This window comes from Coregonus lavaretus, assembly GCF_964263955.1.
Source record: "Coregonus lavaretus genome assembly, chromosome: 11".
Lineage (NCBI taxonomy): Eukaryota > Metazoa > Chordata > Actinopteri > Salmoniformes > Salmonidae > Coregonus > Coregonus lavaretus.
In genome coordinates, this window is record NC_139998.1 from 36791201 (window position 1) to 36814363 (window position 23163).

At 42.9% G+C, this 23163-nt stretch overlaps 1 protein-coding gene across 1 annotated transcript in view; it reads left to right on the forward strand.

Moving 5' to 3' along the window:
- The window catches only part of LOC311137532 (cadherin-13-like), a gene marked incomplete at both ends in the record, with an annotated part of 523767 nt that overhangs the window by 356263 nt on the left and 144341 nt on the right, over positions 1-23163 (forward strand). The window contains one exon of the mRNA XM_084172059.1: positions 14355-14533. Within this exon, the coding sequence (XP_084028185.1) occupies positions 14355-14533 (179 nt within the window). The remainder of the gene's footprint in view (positions 1-14354; positions 14534-23163) is intronic.

Here is a 23163-nt window from a genome sequence, read left to right on the forward strand (position 1 = left end):
GGTGGTGTGTGGATGTGTGCTGATTGAACTTGGCTCTGGAGTGCCAGGTTGGGTTGGGCTTGTGTGGTCCTGTGTGCAGCCGGGAGAGGGCATGGTTCACTCCGCTGAACATGTCATCACTGCCATGGATCATGTCGTCTAGGCAGATGTTATCAGGATGACATAGTGGAGTTTATTTGCTGTTTATTGCTGTGAGATTTGTGGCATGCTGCTGTGTTGCTGCTGAAGCAGAGATAGAAGAAGATTCCAGCAGACGTTTTGTTTGTGTGTTACATATACGCTTTAACCCTGTTTGTCAGACTGTTGTGAATGCCTACAGACGAGCTTAAGTACTCATGGGGAACAAAATAGTCATACCAAACAAAGGAAGTCCTTTTTTGAATTCTACAAAACATTTTAATAGTTTACCCCACGATTGGTCAATGTTATGTTCCAAATGCTGACAATCTCAATTCCATTATTCAGTCAGATAACTCCATACCCAGCATTCAATGTTCCCTTTCACGTGTTACTAAAATCCACCCTTATGTTATTTTTCCCAATTCTGATCATTCTCTTGTCTGGGAAGAAACATGAAAAATATATGTATGCCATAGATCAATAATTGACCTTCTTTATCTGCCAACCCCTGAGTTCCGGTCTGAGTTGGCTAGGCTTTTAAAGACTATTAGACTGTGATTAGCGGTAAGCAGTTGAGGACAAACTATTTGAGTCAATACCCTCACTGTCAGCCCAGTACTCATTAAAGCCCATTGTGTTTCAGTACAGTGGTCTGGTCTGCAGTTCCTAGCCTCCTACTTCTGCTGCTGCTAGTTTCATATCATGTGAATTATTTCCACTAACAATACCCACGTGCTGTAAATGAATGAATGGGAAAAGGTTTCGTATAACAGTTGTAAACTATTTTTGGTCCCTGGAGAAGGGCCTATAATTCTCCTCAGATTAACCGTCACAGTTTAACAGATTAAGTGTTAATTGTTGTGCCTAATTGGTTCATTGTTAATTATTGCAACTAATTACAGTGCAATCTTTATTTTTCTGTCAATTGTCTATCCAAGATGGTGACACTATTTTCTTGTTTTCTCATCAAGCACCTTGGAGGTTTACTTCCATAAGGAAATTACTAAGAGAGAATCCTGAGCCACAGAAATGTTTAGTTGTGTTGCTAGTTTATTTGCATGACAGTATACCTGCTGAGGGAGGATGAGAATTAACCACCACATGAACATACAATAAAAGGGCCAGTGAAAATGTCCTTGGCTATGGTAATACAGCAGCAGAAGGCAGCGGATGGCTTGTTCAATGGAATTGTGTCTCTCTACAGTGGAACATTCAGTCTCCATTTTGTCCCCACTCCCCATTGGTAGTGCGCAATGGACTTGAAGCATTAACGGCTGAATAGGAGGATGGATGTTTGATATTTGTTGTGGCTGTGTTTTCGTTTGGGCTCTGCGTAAGGGGGCATGTGCTAAGGAAAGGAAAAACCTCCGCGGTAATCTACCAAATACTCCCGGTGGAAAAGATTCAGCACAAAAACACATGGTACTACTATAAGTGTTCTTTCTGAATAGCAGCAAAATCAACAATGTGGAATGAGGGAAAGTGCATCTGCTGCATGCATTGACTAAGCTCATTCAGAACCATCCTATTCAGTTAGTTCACCCAGAGGACCACATAGTAGGGGAGGGAGCTGTAAAAATGCTTTCTCTCTCTCTCTCTTTCCCTCTCCCACTCCCCATTTCACATTCAGCTTTTTGTGGTCTCTGATCCTAAGTTTTAATATGTGACAAAATCGTATGTCTTTTTAGATTGTGTGGTTGTGGTGAGTGCTGCTGTGGCTGAATCCTGGGATCCAGCTAAAGTAACAGCAAAGCAGAGTTAAAAAGCCCTGCTCCCTGCACCATAGTGGGGGCCTCTTTGATTGGCTCCCATGGTGATGCAGCTGCAGTAAGTGGGTAGCACCTCAGCCTCAGATGGATGCTAGTGCACGTGGACACATACGTGTATGGATAGAAAACGGAAAGACACACATAATCACACACACCGTCAGTACCCAGCTATGGGGTAAACACAGGGAGAGAGACACCACTGTGTCTGAAATAACTGCTAGCAGGGACCCATCTGCCTAAGTATAGAGAGAGACGAAGAGATGGAGAGTAAAACATATTTCCTAGTGTTGGTTTTATACAGTAGACATTTATCCACAAATGTATTGACACATTTATCCACAAAATGAGAGGAGAGGAGAAGAAGGTAGGAGAGAAGAGAGGAGGGAAGGCCTTGGCCTTGTGTGTGCTGATCTCATTCTCTCCAATAGATGAGGGAAGTTGATAATACAGTAATGTGGTTCATCTCCAGCCGTTTCAGACCCTCCCATTAACCATCCAATGCAGTTAACATTGATTCTGCCTTGGCACTGACGAGAACATGGGCTTCATGAGGGAGGACAATGACTCGTCACTGAGTCTAGGTAGCTGTAATTGGTTTATGATTAGGTACTGGCAATCAGCTATTGCGTTTTGTCTGGTTCCATTACACCAATTATGGATGCTTGATTTATTTGTGTGTGTGTGCATACGGGCGTGCGTGTCTGCGTGCGTGCATGTGCTGATAGTAACTGGTTGGTATCTCCCTGCATGCCCATATTGATGGTAGTAGGTACATGATGCCTCTGTCATTCCTATCAGCCTGTCTGAACAGATGGGTCAGAGGTCAATGGGGGTCAGTAGATGTTAATCATATCAGGAGCCCAGTCATTTGACCTTTGGCATGCGACCAGGGAGCTGCACCAGATGATGTAGAGATGGTTTGGGAGACGAGTCACAAGACCTCACCTACAGTTATATTAGACTGATGGCTAAGCTGGTTATTACCCCATGCTGTGGATGGTTACTGTAGCAGGTTTGTAGAGTTAGACAGAGAACCCCAGTGTCTAAAGAGAGAGCAAGTTAAAGTAGAGTGTACTCCATGATTATCCATTGTAGAAACGTGGAATGGAACTCTCTTACCTCACCCGAACCCATCCATCCTAGCATTATGTCCAAGGGTTGTATCCTACTCTTGGTAGACTATCTCTATCACAACAAGCAGAAGGTGACAGCACATAAACTACGTTTCCAGCTTTATACATGTTCATCTCTGTTTAGAGAGTCATGAATAATGATTAGAAGTATGATGCAAATGTGTAATTTGTATTTGTATTTATTACGGATCCCCATTAGCTGCTTCCAAGGCAGTAGCTACTCTTCCTGGGATCCAAACAAGATTAAGGCAATTACAAAATAAAACAGTACATTACACAACACATTACTACACGCTACTCTACTTCAACATATCTACAATACAAAATCCATTGTCAGTGTTTGAAGTGGATGTGGTGTTGGAGTCAGGCGCAGGACACAGAAGCTTAGTCCAACAGACTTTACTAGTCAGAAATAAGACAATACAAAAAGAACGGGCCTCAAGCAACGGAGGCGAGCGATACGCAAACAGTGCGTAAAACACGAAATATAAGCGATGCGCAAACAGTGCGTCAATACACTTAAATACACCAGAGCAAAATCCAAAACCCCAATAGGACAGGCGGACAACAACACACAACTACAAACAAAACCAAAGGAAACTTATAGGTGACATAATCAATAAGTGATAAGACACAGGTGCACCAAACAGACAAAACCAAACAAACATAGAGAACATCAAACGGTAGCAGCTAGTACTCCGGGGACGACGAACGCCGAAGCCTGCCCGAACAAGGAGGAGGAGCAGTCTCGGCGGAATTCGTGACATCCATAATACAGCAATATAACAATATTACTATGTACGTGTGTGTAGAGTGTGTGTGTGTTAGCGTGTGTGTGTGTGTTTGTGTGTGTGTGTGCCTGTGTGTGTGTCTCCCCATAGTATGTTTTGACCATGACAGTTTACAATCCAGGGTTACACCAAGCAGTTTAGTCTCCGCAACATGCTCAATTTCTTTACAATATTTAGTTGAGGTTTAGGGTTTAGTGAATGATTTGTCCTAAATGCAATGCTTTTAGTTTTTGAAATATTTAGAACTAGCTTATTTCTTGCCACCCATTCTAAAACTGACTGCAGCTCTTTGTTGCAGTGGTAGCTGACATGTATAGTGTTAAGTCATCAGCATACATAGACACACAGGCTTTACTCAGTGCCAGTGGCAGGTCATTGCCAGTGGCAGGTCATAGACAGACATATGTTGGAGAGGCTTTTCATTAAAGAACACCCTCTGTGTTCTGTTAGACCAGTAACTCTCGAACCACGATATAGCATGGGATGTAAAGCCATAACACGTACGTTTTTCCATCAGCAGGATATGATCAATAATGTCAAAAGCTGCACTGTCTAACAAAACAGCTCCCACAATCTTCTTATTATCAATTTCTTTCAGCCAATGGTTTTTATTTTGATTTATTTAACCGTTATTTTACAAGGTAAGTTGACTGAGAACACATTCTCATTTACAGCAACGACCTGGGGAATAGTTATACGGGAGAGGAGGGGTGATCAATGAGCCAATTACAGTGGGGGAAAAAAGTATTTAGTCAGCCACCAATTGTGCAAGTTCTCCCACTTAAAAAGATGAGAGAGGCCTGTAATTTTCATCATAGGTACACGTCAACTATGACAGACAAATTTAGAAAACAAAATCCAGAAAATCACATTGTAGGATTTTTTATGAATTTATTTGCAAATTAAGTAAATAAGTATTTGGTCACCTACAAACAAGCAAGATTTCTGGCTCTCACAGACCTGTAACTTCTTCTTTAAGAGGCTCCTCTGTCCTCCACTCGTTACCTGTATTAATGGCACCTGTTTGAACTTGTTATCAGTATAAAAGACACCTGTCCACAACCTCAAACAGTCACACTCGAAACTCCACTATGGCCAAGACCAAAGAGCTGTCAAAGGACACCAGAAACAAAATTGTAGACCTGCAATAGGCTGGGAAGACTGAATCTGCAATAGGTAAGCAGCTTGGTTTGAAGAAATCAACTGTGGGAGCAATTATTAGGAAATGGAAGACATACAAGACCACTGATAATCTCCCTCGATCTGAGGCTCCACGCAAGATCTCACCCCGTGGGGTCAAAATGATCACAAGAACGGTGAGCAAAAATCCCAGAACCACACGGGGGGACCTAGTGAATGACCTGCAGAGAGCTGGGACCAAAGTAACAAAGCCTACCATCAGTAACACACTACGCCGCCAGGGACTCAAATCCTGCTGCGCCAGACGTGTCCCCCTGCTTAAGCCAGTACATGTCCAGGCCCGTCTGAAGTGTTCTAGAGTGCATTTGGATGATCCAGAAGAGGATTGGGAGAATGTCATATGGTCAGATGAAACCAAAATATAACTTTTTGGTAAAAACTCAATTTGTCGTGTTTGGAGGACAAAGAATGCTGAGTTGCATCCAAAGAACACCATACCTACTGTGAAGCATGGGGGTGGAAACATCATGCTTTGGGGCTGTTTTTCTGCAAAGGGACCAGGACGACTGATCCGTGTAAAGGAAAGAATGAATGGGGCCATGTATCGTGAGATTTTGAGTGAAACCCTCCTTCCATCAGCAAGGGCATTGAAGATGAAACGTGGCTGGGTCTTTCAGCATGACAATGATCCCAAACACACCGCCCGGGCAACGAAGGAGTGGCTTCGTAAGAAGCATTTCAAGGTCCTGGAGTGGCCTAGCCAGTCTCCAGATCTCAACCCCATAGAAAATATTTGGAGGGAGTTGAAAGTCTGTGTTGCCCAGCGACAGCCCCAAAACATCACTGCTCTAGAGGAGATCTGCATGGAGGAATGGGCCAAAATACCAGCAACAGTGTGTGAAAACCTTGTGAAGACTTACAGAAAACGTTTGACCTGTGTCATTGCCAACAAAGGGTATATAACAAAGTATTGAGAAACTTTTGTTATTGACCAAATACTTATTTTCCACCATAATTTGCAAATAAATTCATTAAAAATCCTACAATGTGATTTTCTGGAAAAAAAAATCTAATTTTGTCTGTCATAGTTGACGTGTACCTTTGATGAAAATTACAGGCCTCTCTCATCTTTTTAAGTGGGAGAACTTGCACAATTGGTGGCTGACTAAATACTTTTTTCCCCACTGTATTTGAATAAGTGCCATACATGTTGAGTGCCCTTCCCTATAAGCGTGCTGAAAGTCTGTTGTTAATTTGTTTACTGTGAAATAGCAGTGTATCTATGAAAATGTATGCCCTCACTACTATAAGTTGCTCTGGATAAGAGTGTCTGCTAAATGACTAAAATGTTAATATATCTGGTCAAACACCATTGTTTTCAAAACTTTACCAAGGGTTGGTAACAGGCTGATTGTTCGGCTGTTTGAGCCAGTAAAGGGTGCTTTACTATTCTTGGGTAGTGGAATGACTTTGCTTCCCTCCAGGCCTGAGGACACATACTTTCCTGTAGGCCTAGATTGAAGAGAAGGAAACATCTGTAGAGGCAATATAGTCTGCTATCATCATCAGTGATGAATGAGCCATTTAATTCAATGAATGATGGAGCTGAGTTCGCCTTTTTGCCCAAAATATAATTTCAGGTGCTCCAAATCGTTTTACTGTTAATTAATTTATCTTTGTTTCATAGTACAGTTTCTTATTTTTTTTTGTTTAGTTTAATCACATGATTTCTCAATTTACAATATGATCCCAATCGGCTGTGCAGCCAGACTTATTTTCCATTCCTTTTGCCTCATCCCTCTCAACCATACACACACGTACACTATACACACACTATACACACACATACACATGGATTTTGTACTGTAGATATGTGGTAGTGGTAGAGTAGGGGCCGGAGGGCACACAGTGTGTTGTGAAATCTGTGAATGTATAGTAATGTTTTTAAAATTGTATGAACTGCCTTAATTTTACTGGACCCCAGGAAGAGGTGCTGCTGCCTTGGCAGCAGCTAATGGAGATCCATAATAAATACCAATTCAAATACAAACCATACAATTTTTCAATTTCTCATCAAGCCATGGGAATATAACAGTTTTTACAGTCATTTTCTTAATGGGTGCATGCTTATTAGTGCAGCATCTGTTTGCTCCTCTTTACAAACCACAGACCAGCAAATATTCTTTACATCTTCAACATAGAAAATCACTACAAAACCTCTTGTATTATCTCTTATACACTATATTAGGCTCAGCGTTTGGAACTTTGGTTTTCCTAGATATGGCTACTATATTATGATCACTACATCTGATGGATTTGGATACTGCTTTAGAGCAGGTACTGGTTACAGTTTGAATCTTTCTCTTGAGTGGACAGCTTGATGAAAGCCAGTTAATATTTAGTTCACCCATAAAATATACCTCTCTGTTGGTATCACATACATTATCAAGCATTTCACACATAAAATAAAATAAAATTGTATTGGTTGCGTACACATACAGTGGGGAAAAAAAGTATTTAGTCAGCCACCAATTGTGCAAGTTCTCCCACTTAAAAAGATGAGAGAGGCCTGTAATTTTCATCATAGGTACACGTCAACTATGACAGACAAAAATAGAAAAATAAATCCAGAAAATCACATTGTAGGATTTTTAATGAATTTATTGGCATATGATGGTGGAAAATAAGTATTTGGTCAATAACAAAAGTTTCTCAATACTTTGTTATATACCCTTTGTTGGCAATGACACAGGTCAAACGTTTTCTGTAAGTCTTCACAAGGTTTTCACACACTGTTGCTGGTATTTTGGCCCATTCCTCCATGCAGATCTCCTCTAGAGCAGTGATGTTTTGGGGCTGTCGCTGGGCAACACAGACTTTCAACTCCCTCCAAATATTTTCTATGGGGTTGAGATCTGGAGACTGGCTAGGCCACTCCAGGACCTTGAAATGCTTCTTACGAAGCCACTCCTTCGTTGCCCGGGCGGTGTGTTTGGGATCATTGTCATGCTGAAAGACCCAGCCACGTTTCATCTTCAATGCCCTTGCTGATGGAAGGAGGGTTTCACTCAAAATCTCACGATACATGGCCCCATTCATTCTTTCCTTTACACGGATCAGTCGTCCTGGTCCCTTTGCAGAAAAACAGCCCCAAAGCATGATGTTTCCAACCCCATGCTTCACAGTAGGTATGGTGTTCTTTGGATGCAACTCAGCATTCTTTGTCCTCCAAACATGACGAGTTGAGTTTTTACCAAAAAGTTATATTTTGGTTTCATCTGACCATATGACATTCTCCCAATCCTCTTCTGGATCATCCAAATGCACTTCAGACGGGCCTGGACATGTACTGGCTTAAGCAGGGGGACACGTCTCGCACTGCAGGATTTGAGTCCCTGGCGGCGTAGTGTGTTACTGATGGTTGGCTTTGTTACTTTGGTCCCAGCTCTCAGCAGGTCATTCACTAGGTCCCCCCGTGTGGTTCTGGGATTTTTGCTCACCGTTCTTGTGATCATTTTGACCCCACGGGGTGAGATCTTGCATGGAGCCCCAGATCGAGGGAGATTATCAGTGGTCTTGTATGTCTTCCATTTCCTAATAATTGCTCCCACAGTTGATTTCTTCAAACCAAGCTGCTTACCTGTTGCAGATTCAGTCTTCCCAGCCTGGTGCAGGTCTACAATTTTGTTTTTGGTGTCCTTTGACAGCTCTTTGGTCTTGGCCATTGTGAAGTTTGGAGTGTGACTGTTTGAGGTTGTGGACAGGTGTCTTTTATACTGATAACAAGTTCAAACAGGTGCCATTAATACAGGTAACGAGTGGAGGACAGAGGAGCCTCTTAAAGAAGAAGTTACAGGTCTGTGAGAGCCAGAAATCTTGCTTGTTTGTAGGTGACCAAATACTTATTTTCCACCATAATTTGCAAATAAATTCATTAAAAATCCTACAATGGGATTTTCTGGATTTTTTTTTCTCAATTTGTCTGTCATAGTTGACGTGTACCTATGATGAAAATTACAGGCCTCTCTCATCTTTTTAAGTGGGAGAACTTGCACAATTGGTGGCTGACTAAATACTTTTTTGCCCCACGGTATTTAGCAGATGTTATCGCGGGTGTAGCGAAATGCTTACAGTTGAAGTCAGAAGTTTACATACACCTTAGCCAAATATATTTAAACTCAGTTTTTCAAAATTCCTAACATTTAATCCTAGTAAAATTATCTTAGGTCAGTTAGGATCACCACTTTATTTGAAGAATGTGAAATGTCAGAATAATAGTAAAGAGAATGATTTATTTCAGCTTTTATTTCTTTCATCACATTCACAGTGGGTCAGAAGTTTACCTACACTCAATTAGTATTTGGTAGCATTGCCTTTCAATTGTTTAACTTGGGTCAAACGTTTTGGGTAGCCTTCCAAAAGCTTCCCACAATAAGTTGGGTGAATTTTGGCCCATTCCTCCTGACAGACCTGGTGTAACTGAGTCAGGTTTGTAGGCCTCCTTGCTCGCACACACTTTTTCAGTTCTGCCCACAAATGTTCTATAGGATTGAGGTCAGGGCTTTGTGATGGCCACTCCAATACCTTGACTTTGTTGTCCTTAAGCCACTTTGCCACAACTTTGGAAGTATGCTTGGGGTCATTGTCCATTTGGACCAAGCTTGAACTTCCTGACTGATGTCTTGAGATGTTGCTTCAATATATCCACATAATTTTCCTTCCTCATGATGCCATCTATTTTGTGAAGTGCACCAGTCCCTCCTGCAGCAAAGCACCCCCACAGCATGATGCTGCCACCCCCGTACTTCACAGTTGGGATAGTGTTCTTCGGCATGCAAGTGTCACCATTTTTTCCTCCAAACATAACGATGGTCATTATGGCCAAACAGTAATATTTTTGTTTCATCAAACCAGAGGACATTTCTCCAAGTGCATTTGTCCCCATGTGCAGTTGCAAACCGTCTGGCTTTTTTATGGCGGTTTTGGAGCAGTGGCTTCTTCCTTGCTGAGCGGCCTTTCAGGTTATGTCGATATAGGACTCGTTTTACTGTGGATATAGATACTTTTGTACCTGTTTCCTCCAGCATCTTCACAAGGTCCTTTGCTGTTGTTCTGGAATTTATTTGCATTTTTTGCACCAAAGTACGTTCATCTCTAGGAGACAGAACGCGTCTCCTTCCTGAGCGGTATGAGAGCTGCTTGGTCCCATGGTGTTTATACTTGCATACTATTGTTTGTACAGATGAACGTGGTACCTTCAGGCGTTTGGAAATTGCTCCCAAGGATGAACCAGAGGTTTACAATTTTTTTTCTGAGGTCTTGGCTGATTTATTTTCATTTTCCCATGATGTCAAGCAAAGAGGCACTGAGTTTGAAGGTAGGCCTTGAAATACATCCACAGGTACACCTCCAATTGATTCAACTGATGTCAATTAGCCTATCAGAAGCTTCTAAAGCCATGACATAATTTTCTGGAATTGTCCAAGCTGTTTAAAGGCACAGTCAATTTAGTGTATGTAAACTTCTGACCCACTGGAATTGTAATACAGTGAATTATAAGAGAAATAATCTGTCTGTAAACAATTGTTGGAAAAATTACTTGTGTCATGCACAAAGTAGATGTCCTAACCAACTTGCCAAAACTATAGTTTGTTAACAAGACATTTGTGGAGTGGTTGAAAAACAAGTTTTAATGACTCCAACCTAACTGTATGTAAACTTCTGACTTCAATTGTATGTTCCTAGCTCCAACAATGTAGTAATACAAAATATAAATATATGTGTACACTACCAGTCAAAAGTTTTAGAACACTTACTCATTCAAGGGTTTTTCTTTATTTTTACTATTTTCTACATTGTATAATAATAGTGAAGAAATCAAAACTATGAAATAACACACATGGAATCATGTAGTAACCAAACAAGTGTTAAATAAATCAAAATATATTTTATTTCAGATTCTTCAAATAGCCACCCTTTGCCTTGACAGCTTTGCACACTCTTGGCATTCTCTCAACAAGCTTCATGAGGTAGTCACCTGGAATGCATTTCAATTAACATGTGTGCCTTCTTAAAAGTTAATTTGTGGAATTTATTTTCTTCTTAATACATTTGAGCCAATCAGTTGTGTTGTGACAATGTAGGGGGGGTATACAGAAGATAGCCCTATTTGGTAAAAGACCAAGTCCATATTATGGCAAGAACAGCTCAAATAAGCAAAGAGAAACGACAGTCCTTCATTACTTTAAGACATGAAGGTCAGTCAATACGGTGAATTTCAAGAACTTTGAAAGTTTCTTAAAGTGCAGTCGCAACAAACATCAATCGCTATGATGAAACTGGCTCTCATGTGAGCTATTTGTAGCTCTTTTCTGGAATTATTTATTATTGGTATTGCTTTACTGGGAAGCTTATCGGAGGTAGACATGACAGTGATATTTATGTTTGAGCTGTGGGCTTCCTACTAAGGCAAACTGCCTCTGTGCTAACAGTATAACTCAGGTTCATAGGCACATTATTACTGCTGACAGTAGCTGTTGGATTGACAGAGGCATTCAAGGGAGTTAGTGGAACATAAATTAGGTTACTTACATTATGACTGCCAACACCCCTGGGACAATGTACATTTGCAAAACAAATCAAATGTTATTGGTTACATACACATATTTAGCAGGAATGCCAATGTAGCGAAATGATTGTGTTCCTAGCTCCAACAGTGCAGTATCTAACAATTCACAACAATACACACAAATCTCAAAGTAAAATAATGGAATTAAGAAATATAAATATTAGGACGAGCAATGTCGGAGTGGCATTGACTAGAATACAGTAGAATACAGTATATACATATGAAATTAGTAAAACAGTATGTAAATATTATTAAAGTGACCAGTGTTCCATTATTAAAGTGACCAGTGATTCCATGTCTATGTACATAGGGTAGCTGTCTCTAAGGTGCAGGGTAGGGTACTGGGTGGTAGCTGGCTAGTGACAGTGTCTAAGGTTCAGGGCAGGGTACCGGGCCAGGATGGCCTGGAGATATGGCTTGGGTGACTTGGTTAACTCTATTTTGTTGTCTGACGAAGGGAACTTCAGTTTGAATCACTTTTAACAGTATTGGCAGTCCTGGCTTGGTCTGGTGCACAACTTTTGACTGACTTTCTAGCCAAGCAATATGTTCAGGAAAGAGTGAGACTCATACTCAGACTGGCCCATGGAGACAGTGGTGAAAAGACTGAAAGACCAATGTATGTAGAGCTGTGTAACCTATGGGCCTCTATAGCCCAGTCCGTGGAGATGGGCGTATCAGTCAGGGAGTGTGTGGAGTGATTGTCTGTGAAATGTGTGGTGTAGCATCCTCCAGCATTACCCTGTCAGGCCCAACTAACGGATCTTCTGCAAATTAAAAAAGACACCAATTGTTTTGGTGGGATATATGTCAGCCATGGTCACAAGTTCAAGGGGTGACAGTTTTTGTCTGCTGAGAGCTCTGTGACAAGTTGGGCCTCTATTTAATTAGCCTGTAGACATTTTACTGCTTTACCAACCACTAATGGTTCACCTTAGCAAAGCCTCATAAAACATTGAGGTGAACAGTCGAGGATGTCGGCTAAAACTAAAAATCCTTGCCAAAGAGACTGAAACAAGGCTTGTGTTTCTGTATGGGTACTATCAGAGTGCGAATTATACCGTGACATTCAGGGGGGTTTCCATTTTTTTCACAGGACCTCCTATGTGACATTTGTTATGGGCCTAATTGTAAAGACATATAATTTAACCATAAAAAATGTATTACCTTTTAATGTGGTATGAGCACAACCAGTCATGTTTTCATCTCATTGTCAAACAAATCACTTCAAAAAGTAGGCTACTGTACCTGAGCATGTTCGTCCACTCCAAAATAATTTCAGCATCCAAACAGTGCACTGTGAACCCAGTCAGTTGATGAATGGAAAGAGACATCTTTTACAAAACACCTACAGGTGTAATGACATCTGACGATTGCCATTAGGTCTACTATCTTGTAGCCTGAATTGATTGATACATCTTGCTGACAAAGGGACCTTTTTTGTAGAAAGAAAAGTCGGGACAATTGAAAAGGGGCTGAAATACGGGACTGTCACGGCATGACAAGTGCAGCCACATGGGGATATATTTTTTTTTAAACCATGACACAGAGGTGGGGGTGTTCGTTTCCTTTAGAATATGATTTTAATATTTACCACTGTAGCAGTAAGTCTACAAATTAAATTTTAAACAAATAGGAGAATGGTTAAATCTGCATTATTTAGAGACCCCTCCAAAGTTTGACTTTTGTTGCATTTAGGGGGACTCATCTCTCATTCAGGGGGGTTTAGCCCACCCGGCCCACTCGTAATTCACACTCTGCATTCTATGAGTGAACCACAGTGGTCCAAACTCAATTTTCAGTCTCCACAGAGATGTCTTGCTGTCCTCAGATGAGATGTGTGTTCTGAGAGAATATGAGGTGAGAGAGAGATTGGCTTCACAGCAGTTAACATATTCTCTTGCCTGTAGAGTGGAGGTGTGAGGTTCATCACTGAGGTGAGACAGGAGGATGGAGGGTTGAGGGGATGTCAAGGCTTGACTGGTATTTCAGCTCCGCTGCAGGGATGGCACCACATCTCTGTTCCATTACTAAATAACATGTGGTGTATCGTTATGACCAACGTTTGGGAGAGAATGCATTAGTACAAAGGATGTGTGTTCAGAGAGAGAGTCTCCCAGAGTATTCTGACGGATGTCTGTCACCATTCTTAACCTTTGTCTCAGTGCATGTTGTAAGATCAGGATGGAACAGGCTCATATTTTCATCATAATTGTGACAGCACAACAGCAGAGTCATGTCTAATGTGTAAAACTACTAATGAATTAATAATTCATGTCTTCTGGGAATGTTACACAATTCAAAAGTTATGGGCGGAGTTGGAAAGATGGATGTCAGAGGTATTGCAATGTAAATGGACATGCCATATGAGGGTGCAGTGAGATACCCGATGGGTTGGACAATACTCTTCTCATCAATTATCTTAAAAAAACGTATACTCAAAAACTGGAAATCATCAATCCTCCGTCGTTCACGCAATGGAAAGGTCAAATGCTTTATTATCAAAACTTTTACCAAAATTGTGCAGTTTGAGGCGATGTGGCAGAAAATAATAAGGGAGCCCTTAGGGGCTAGTGGTTCTGGGCAGGTGTGATGTAGTGATGTTTGTATGATGTAGTTGTTTTTATGTGAATGTTTTGTATTTTTTATAAAATATCAAATAAAATCATATAAAAAAAGAACTGTGAGATAGTGCTGCAACCTTCTAACACTTGACAGGTAGTGCCAAAGATAGTGCTGCTAACTTCTAACTGTAAACTATCTGTCTCCATAGGAACCGTGGTGATGAAGATGACAGCGGAGGATGCTGATGACCCCAGGTTGCAGAATGCGGTGCTGCGCTACAACATTGTGAGGCAGTCGCCTGACAAACCCTCGCCCAACATGTTCTACATCAACCCAGAGAGTGGCAACATTGTCACTGTCATCTCCCCCATGCTGCTGGACAGAGAGGTGGGTGTGCTGGGCTGGGCTGGGAGCCTCTCCAGACTGATCTGATGGGGCCCCACAACACTGCTTCTGTCTCACTGCCTCACTACCATTAAGTTTTAAAGGCCCAGTGCAGTCAAAACCGTGATTTTCTTGGGTTTTATATATACAGTGCATTCGGAAAGTATTCAGACCCCTTGACCTTTTCCAAATTTTGTTACGTTACAGCCTTATTCTAAAATTGATTTTTTTTAAATAATCCTCAGCAATGTACACACAATACCCCATAATGACAATGCGAAAAAAGGTTTTTTATGTATTAAAAATAAAAAACAGATACCTTATAAGCATTCAAACCCTTTGGTATGAGACTCGAAATTGAGCTCAGGTTGCATCCTGTTTCCATTGGTCATCCTTGAGATGTTTCTACAACTTGATTGGAGTCTACCTGTGGTAAATTCAATTGATTGGACATGATTTGGAAAGTCACACACCTGCCTATATAAGGTCCCTCAGTTGACAGTGGATGTCAGAGCAAAAACCAAGCCATGGTCGAAATAATTGTCTGTAGAGCTCCGAGACAGGATTATGTCGAGGCACAGATCTGGGGAAGTGTACCAAAAAATTTCTGCAGCATTCAAGGTCCCCAAGAACACAGAGGCCTCCATCATTCTTAAATGGAAGAAGTTTGGAACCACCAATGCTCTTCCTAGAGCTGGCCCCCCGGCCAAACTGAGCAATCTAGGGAGAAGGGCCTTGGTCAGGGAGGTGACCAAGAACCCGTTGTCACTCTGACAGAGCTCCAGAGTTCCTCTGTGGAGATGGGAGAAACTTCCAGAAGGACAACCATCTCTGCAACACTCCACCAATCAAGCCTTTATGGTAGAGTGGCCAGACGGAAGCCACTCCTCAGTAAAATGCACATGACAGCCCGCTTGGAGTTTGTCAGAAGGCAACAAAATGACTCTCAGACCATGAGAAACAAGATTCTCTGGTCTGATGAAACCAAGATTGAACTATTTGGCCTGAATGCTAAGCGTCACGTCTGGAGCAAACCTGGCACCATCCCTTCGGTGAAGCATGGTGGTGGCAGCATCATGCTGTGGGGATGTTTTTCAGTGGCAGGGACTTGGAGACTAGTCAGGACCGAGGGACAGATGAATGGAGCAAAGTACAGAGAGATCCTTAATGAAAACTGCTCCAGAGCGCTCAGGACCTCAGACTGGGGCGAAGGTTCACCTTCCAACAGGACAACGACCCTAAGCACACAGCCAAGACAATGCAGGAGTGGCTTCGGGACAAGTTTCTGAATGTTCTTGAGTGCCCAGCCAGAACCCGGACTTGAACCTGATCGAACATCTCTGGAGAGACCTGAAAATAGCTGTGCAGCGACGCTCCCCATCCACCTCGTCAGAGCTTGAGAGAATCTACAGAGAAGAATGAGAGAAACTCCCCAAATACAGGTGTGCCAAGCTTGTAGCGTCATACCCAAGAAGACTTGATGCTGTAATCGCTGCCAAAGGTGCTTCAACACAGTACTTTGTAAAGGGTCTGAATACTTATGTAAATGTCATATTGAAGGATACTTTTTTTAATACATTTGCTAAAACTGTTTTTGCTTTGTCATTATGGGGTATTGTGTGTTGATTGATGAGGGGGGGAACATTTTAATCCAGAATAAGGCTGTAATGTTACAAAATGTGTAAAAAGTCAACGGGTCTGAATACTTTCCGAATGCAATGTATATCCAAACTATGAGTGAAAAATACTAAGGGCTGATCCGGGAGGACCATGAATTACGAGGAACTATTAGAGAGCTATTCATGGGTTGCACCTCTTGGTCACTTGGTCGCGTCATTGCCATTGTTATCAACATTCTACAGATGCCGCAACATATTGATGTCTGACTGACGGTTAATGCCAAGTCTTTCTGAACAGGGGCAAAAATGTTGGCGCTCTCCCCTCTATCTTAACTATCTAGCTGAAGTTATACTGCATCTGAAGTAAATCTGGAGACATCACAATGATGACAAAAGCATGTTGTAATTTGCCTCCTTTTTAAATGTCATCGTGTTCCAAGCCACAGTAATGCACTTTAGAGGAAATCTTCATCAGGACCAATTGAGACTGCATTGAGTAGAATGCTCAGCTGGGCATCAGTCCTAAAATGTACGTTCAAAACAATATTGTGATGAAATGTGCAACCCATGAATAGGTGCTAGTGGATAAAGTTCAGCCACCTTAGGCAAGAACAAGTCGGATGTCTTCAGAACAGGTTTATTGCAGATTCCTTGTATTGACAGTGCTCACAGTGGAAGTGAGAGCGTATTAATGGAAAGGCTTCTATGGAGAAAGAATAGAAAGGAATAACTATGAGTAATGGCTTACATACAATACACACTGGCTAGTTTATTAGGTACACCACCCGTTTTACGAAAATGGATCGCTCCCACAGACAGTGAGTCATGTGGCCGTGGATTGCTATATAAAGCAGGCAGACAGGTATCGAGGCGTTCAGTTACTTTTCCATTGAATATTAGAATGGGCAAAGCGAATGACTTAAGCGACTTGGAGTGTGGTATGATCGTCGGTGCCAGGGGCGCCGGATCCAGTATCTCAGAAATGGCCGTCCTCCTGGGCTTTCCACACATGACAGTGTCTAGGGTTTACCGAAAATGGTGTGACAAACAAAAAACATCCAGTCTGCGGCAGTCCTACGGCCAAAAAGAGCTCGTTGATGAGAGAGGTTGAAGGAGAATGGCAAGAATTGTGGAAGCTAACAGGTGGGTCACACACAGACAAATAATGGCCCATCTAGGGGTCCGATCCTAGATGGTTGTCCCTAATAAGCTGGCCGGTGAGGCTCACAGACTGTGGAGGTAAACATTAGGGTTGGGCGGTATCCAGAATATCATCATACCGTTCTTCTCTCACCCCGGGATTTACGGTATTACCGGCTTAGTCAAAAATAAAAACAAAAATAAACGAATTGCAAAGACAGGCAATCCAGCTCATAAAGTTATACATATGTAGGCAGGAGCTACCGAATGTCATTTTTTGATGAGTTTGGACACTTACAAGCGAATGTGATCGAGAGACATTGTGCAAATGAACAAAGTTTTGGCTCATGCTTGTCTGAAGGAAGGACGGTGCTGGCTCTCCAGCAGCATGTCTACAGCTGTTTCTGTGTGGAGTCTGGAGTTACTAGTGCAATGGGCCTGCCTGCTCTGCTCAGAGAGGGAGAGGGGGGAGGAGCAGACGGGCCAAGAACGTAGAGGAGAAAAAAGTCAAGGAAATCAAGATCGCAGTGGCAGCTGTACAAATAACTCATCCAAAAGGGCTTTGACTTCTCAAACACGGCAGTAAGCTAACACAATATGATGCCCCATTACCTTATTAATTCAGCCACTTACTTAGATAGCAAGTTAAACTTAGGGGTCGTGTTAAAGCAGAATTCTGCGTTTTTCACGCAGAAAAGAAAAGAAAACGCATAAGAAATATCTTGCTGCGTTTTGTAAACGCAGATCTAAAATGCTTCTTATTGTAATTTTTGCTCGGCATCAGTGTCACGCTCTGGCTCCGGGACTCTGTATGTTGAGCCAGGGTGTGTTCGTTTATGTGTTCTGTTTCTATGTTGGGTGTTCTAGGTTGTCTATTTCTGTGTTTGCCTGAGTGACTCCCAATCAGAGACAACGAGTGTCAGCTGTTCGCTGGTTGTCTCTGATTGGGAGCCATATTTAAACTGTCTGTTTTCACCTTGTGGTTGTGGGTTTTTGTTCCGTGTCGGTATTTGTTTACCGTTGGACGTTACGAGTCATTTATTGTTTTGTTCGTGCTTTATTAATAAATTCTAAACATGTTCATTCAACACACTGCGCATTGGTCTACTTCTCTCGTAGACGATCGTGACAGAAAAAAACACCAAAACTGGACCAAGCAGCGTGTCCAGGAGCCATCGCCAGGGGAATCACTTGCAGATCTCCGTGGCAACCTCGACTGGGTCCAGCCTTGTAAAGAGCAGAGTGGATGGACTTGGGAACAGTGGAGGAAGAGTCTCGACTGGGTCAAGCCTAAGGAGGAGCAGAATGGCTGGAGTTGGAAGCAGGAGAGCGAGAGTTGGGCGAGAAATATAGAGGCCTGGCCCACGGGGAAGAGAGACCCCCAGAAATTTTTTAGGGGGGGGGGCTAACGCCGTGGACGACGGGCCAGCAGGAGACCGCGGCAGAGCGGCCCAGCAGATTGGCAGAGGAGGCCGCCAGGTTAAGGGGGCTACTGGTCACAGAGGAGAGGGAAAGTGTGGAGGCACGGCGAGAGGTACTGGGGTGTGTTACCAGTCCGGTCCGGCCCGTTCCTGATCCCTGCGTAGGGCCAGTGGTGTGTGTCCCCAGTACGGTCCGGCCTGTTCCTGCCTCTCGCACCAAGCCTACGGTGTGCGTCGCCAGCCCAGTTCGGCCTGTCCCTGCTCCACGCACCAAGCCTACGGTGTGCGTCGCCAGTCCAGCCCGGCCTGTCCCTGCTCCACGCACCAGGCCTGCGGTGTGCGTCGTCAGCCTGGTCCAGCCCGTTCCTGCCACTCGCACCAAGCCAGGGGTGCGAGTCGTCAGCCTGGTTCAGCCCGTTCCTGCTACTCGCACCAAGCGCGGGGTGCGAGTCGTCAGCCTGGTAAGGCCCGTCGCTGCTCCACGCACCAAGCCAAGGGTGCGAGTCGTCAGTCCGGTGAGGCCCGTTCCGGCTCCACGCACCAAGCCAGGGGTGCGTATCGTCTGCCCGGTCCGGTCCGTTGCTGCTCCACGCACCAAGCCAGGGGGGCGCATCGTCAGCCAGGTCCGGTCCGTTCCTGCCTCACGCGCCAAGCCAGGGGTGCGCGTCGTCAGTCTGGTGCCTGATCAGGTACCGGTCAGCTGCTCCACAACGGAGCGTAAGCAATCCGCTCCGTCGATGTCCAGTCCAGATCCAGCCAGCGGGGTCAGACCGGACCAGGGGCGCTACGGGGGAATTATGGAAGGGTGGTGGTCAAGCCCGGAGCCGGAGCCGCCTCCGAGGAGGAATGCCCACCCAGCCCTCCCCTGTGTGGGTTTTGTTGAGGCGCGGTCGCAGTCCGCGCCTTTAGGGGGGGGGTACTGTCACGCTCTGGCTCCGGGACTCTGTATGTTGAGCCAGGGTGTGTTCGTTTATGTGTTCTGTTTCTATGTTGGGTGTTCTAGGTTGTCTATTTCTGTGTTTGCCTGAGTGACTCCCAATCAGAGACAACGAGTGTCAGCTGTTCGCTGGTTGTCTCTGATTGGGAGCCATATTTAAACTGTCTGTTTTCACCTTGTGGTTGTGGGTTTTTGTTCCGTGTCGGTATTTGTTTACCGTTGGACGTTACGAGTCATTTATTGTTTTGTTCGTGCTTTATTAATAAATTCTAAACATGTTCATTCAACACACTGCGCATTGGTCTACTTCTCTCGTAGACGATCGTGACAATCAGACACATTTTGTGCTTCAGTTGCACTTCTAAATTCCCGAACGGGCATTCTATCAGCAGACAGTGCTCTGACTGATGTGTAAATACTTTTCTCAGGTACTTTTCTAGGTTTAGCCAGCCTATTTATCTCAGGTAAAATGCAAGATTAACTTTAAGCAAAACATTAGGAAATGTAGCTGGCTACATTATTTCTATGATAGGCCTAAACATTAGAAATATGCTTTTTCATTGTAAGCTCATTTACTTGTGTGGCTGCCAGCCAGATAGCGTTGCACTTCTGTTTTCATCTGATAAATATTAAGCTATTTTCTGCCGAATATGTTGCACTAGTGGCAATTTCCAAATACCCCGGTATACGGTATATACAGTAAACCGCCCAAGCCTAGTAAACATGCTAGTATCTAGAATACACATAATGACATATACTGTATACACAATCTCTATACTGCTTAAGACTAGATATAATGTAAGGGGCAAAACCAAATACGCAGTCTATAGAAATACACTTACAGGACAAAGGCCCAATAACTGGTAGGCATACAGTGAGGGAAAAAAGTATTTGATCCCCTGCTGATTTTGTACGTTTCCCACTGACAAAGTAATGATCAGTCTATAATTTTAATGGTAGGTTTATTTGAACAGTGAGAGACAGAATAACAACAAAAAAATCCAGAAAAACGCATGTCAAAAATGTTATAAATTGATTTGCATTTTAATGAGGGAAATAAGTATTTGACCCCCTCTCAATCAGAAAGATTTCTGGCTCCCAGGTGTCTTTTATACAGGTAACGAGCTGAGATTAGGAGCACACTTAAAGGGAGTGCTCCTAATCTCAGTTTGTTACCTGTATAAAAGACACCTGTCCACAGAAGCAATCAATCAATCAGATTGCAAACTCCACCATGGCCAAGACCAAAGAGCTCTCCAAGGATGTCAGGGACAAGATTATAGACCTACACAAAGCTGGAATGGGCTACAAGACCATCACCAAGCAGCTTGGTGAGAAGGTGACAACAGTTGGTGCGATTATTCGCAAATGGAAGAAACACAAAATAACTGTCAATCTCCCTCGGCCTGGGGCTCCATGCAAGATCTCACCTCCTGGAGTTGCAATGATCATGAGAACGGTGAGGAATCAGCCCAGAACTACATGGGAGGATCTTGTCAATGATCTCAAGGCAGCTGGGACCATAACCACCAAGAAAACAATTGGTAACACACTACGCCGTGAAGGACTGAAATCCTGCAGCGCCCGCAAGGTCCCCCTGCTCAAGAAAGCACATATACATGCCCGTCTGAAGTTTGCCAATGAACATCTGAATGATTCAGAGGAGAACTGGGTGAAAGTGAAAGTGTTGTGGTCAGATGAGACCAACATGGAGCTCTTTGGCATCAACTCAACTCGCTGTGTTTGGAGGAGGAGGAATGCTGCCTATGACCCCAAGAACACCATCCCCACCGTCAAACATGGAGGTGGAAACATTATGCTTTGGGGGTGTTTTTCTGCTAAGGGGACAGGACAACTTCACCGCATCAAAGGGACGATGGACGGGGCCATGTACCGTCAAATCTTGTGTGAGAACCTCCTTCCCTCAGCCAGGGCATTGAAAATGGGTTGTTGATGGGTATTCCAGCATGACAATGACCCAAAACACACGGCCAAAGCAACAAAGGAGTGGCTCAAGAAGAAGCACATTCAGGTCCTGGAGTGGCCTAGCCAGTCTCCAGACCTTAATTCCATAGAGAATCTGTGGACGGAGCTGAAGGTTCGAGTTGCCAAACGTCAGCCTCGAAACCTTAATGACTTGGAGAAGATATGCAAAGAGGAGTGGGACAAAATCCCTCCTGAGATGTGTGCAAACCTGGTGGCCAACTACAAGAAACGTCTGACCTCTGTGATTGCCAACAAGGGTTTTGCCACCAAGTACTAAGTCATGTTTTGCAGAGGGGTCAAATACTTATTTCCCTCATTAAAATGCAAATCAATTTATAACATTTTTGACATGTGTTTTTCTGGATTGTTTTGTTGTTATTCTGTCTCTCACTGTTCAAATAAACCTACCATTAAAATAATAGACTGATCATTTCTTTGTCAGCGGGCAAACGTACAAAATCAGCAGGGGATCAAATACTTTTTTCCCTCACTGTATGCTAAATCTACATCAATGGAATGACATAGAAAGTAATTGAAATGTGACTGCAATGTAACCAAGATCTGCGCATGTGCACGATACCATGACGTGGAATTGTAACTGTGCCACGAGGCACAGGCTATGTTACATGCTACATAAAGGTGTTGAATGTCCATAAACACAGCTACAGTATGTGCATAAGCAGACAATACAAAAGGAATATATTTCCTTTTAAACGATACATGTGCGCTTCACCACCAGGCCTAACAATCTAACATTAATGGCTAACATTCTGGCATAGCTGGCTAGCAGTAGCATGAGACACATATAAGGAAATAATTAATAAACATGTTAAATATTAACTTGACCTCCTTAACAACATCCAACTAAAGTAATTGACATGTAGGACAGTAGGGGAGAGTGAGGTAAGTTGAGAAATGTTTTACATTCAGCATCACTCCGTCAAGGGAAATATAGTATTCTTTCTAACAAAGATATCTACGTATATTTCAGGATGTTGTGTATCCCTGGACATAATCAGAATTCATGTAAACATTACAGTTTTGAAAACATAGCTTGTCCAAAAAAAAAGTGTTCTCTTGGCACAACTTTGCCCAAGTTATAAATTTCTGTACTGAATGAAATATTACTGCTACCTTTTTAAGACCATGTCCATCATGTCTATTTCCCAAACACAATTCAACACAATCACAATCTCTGTTTTGTCTTTTAATCATTTTAAGCATATTTTAACACAGGCTTAACACCTAACAAACACTTTGTACTTTCTTTAAACACTTTTTATCATAGGCCAGGGCCTGTTGTTACCTCATATCCTAGCAATAATGCATTGCATTACTCCTGGGAAGAAAACTCAACTTGCCATTGGCTCAACCATTTGCTCAACTTACCCCATGGTCATTGGCTCAACTTACCCCAAGGCAAACCTTTTTACTATAATAGCCCACACAGCTACAAGGATTCACTTACATTTTAGGTTTATTGAAGCTTATAGAGACACCAACTGATGTGTAGAACAATCTTTAAATTAT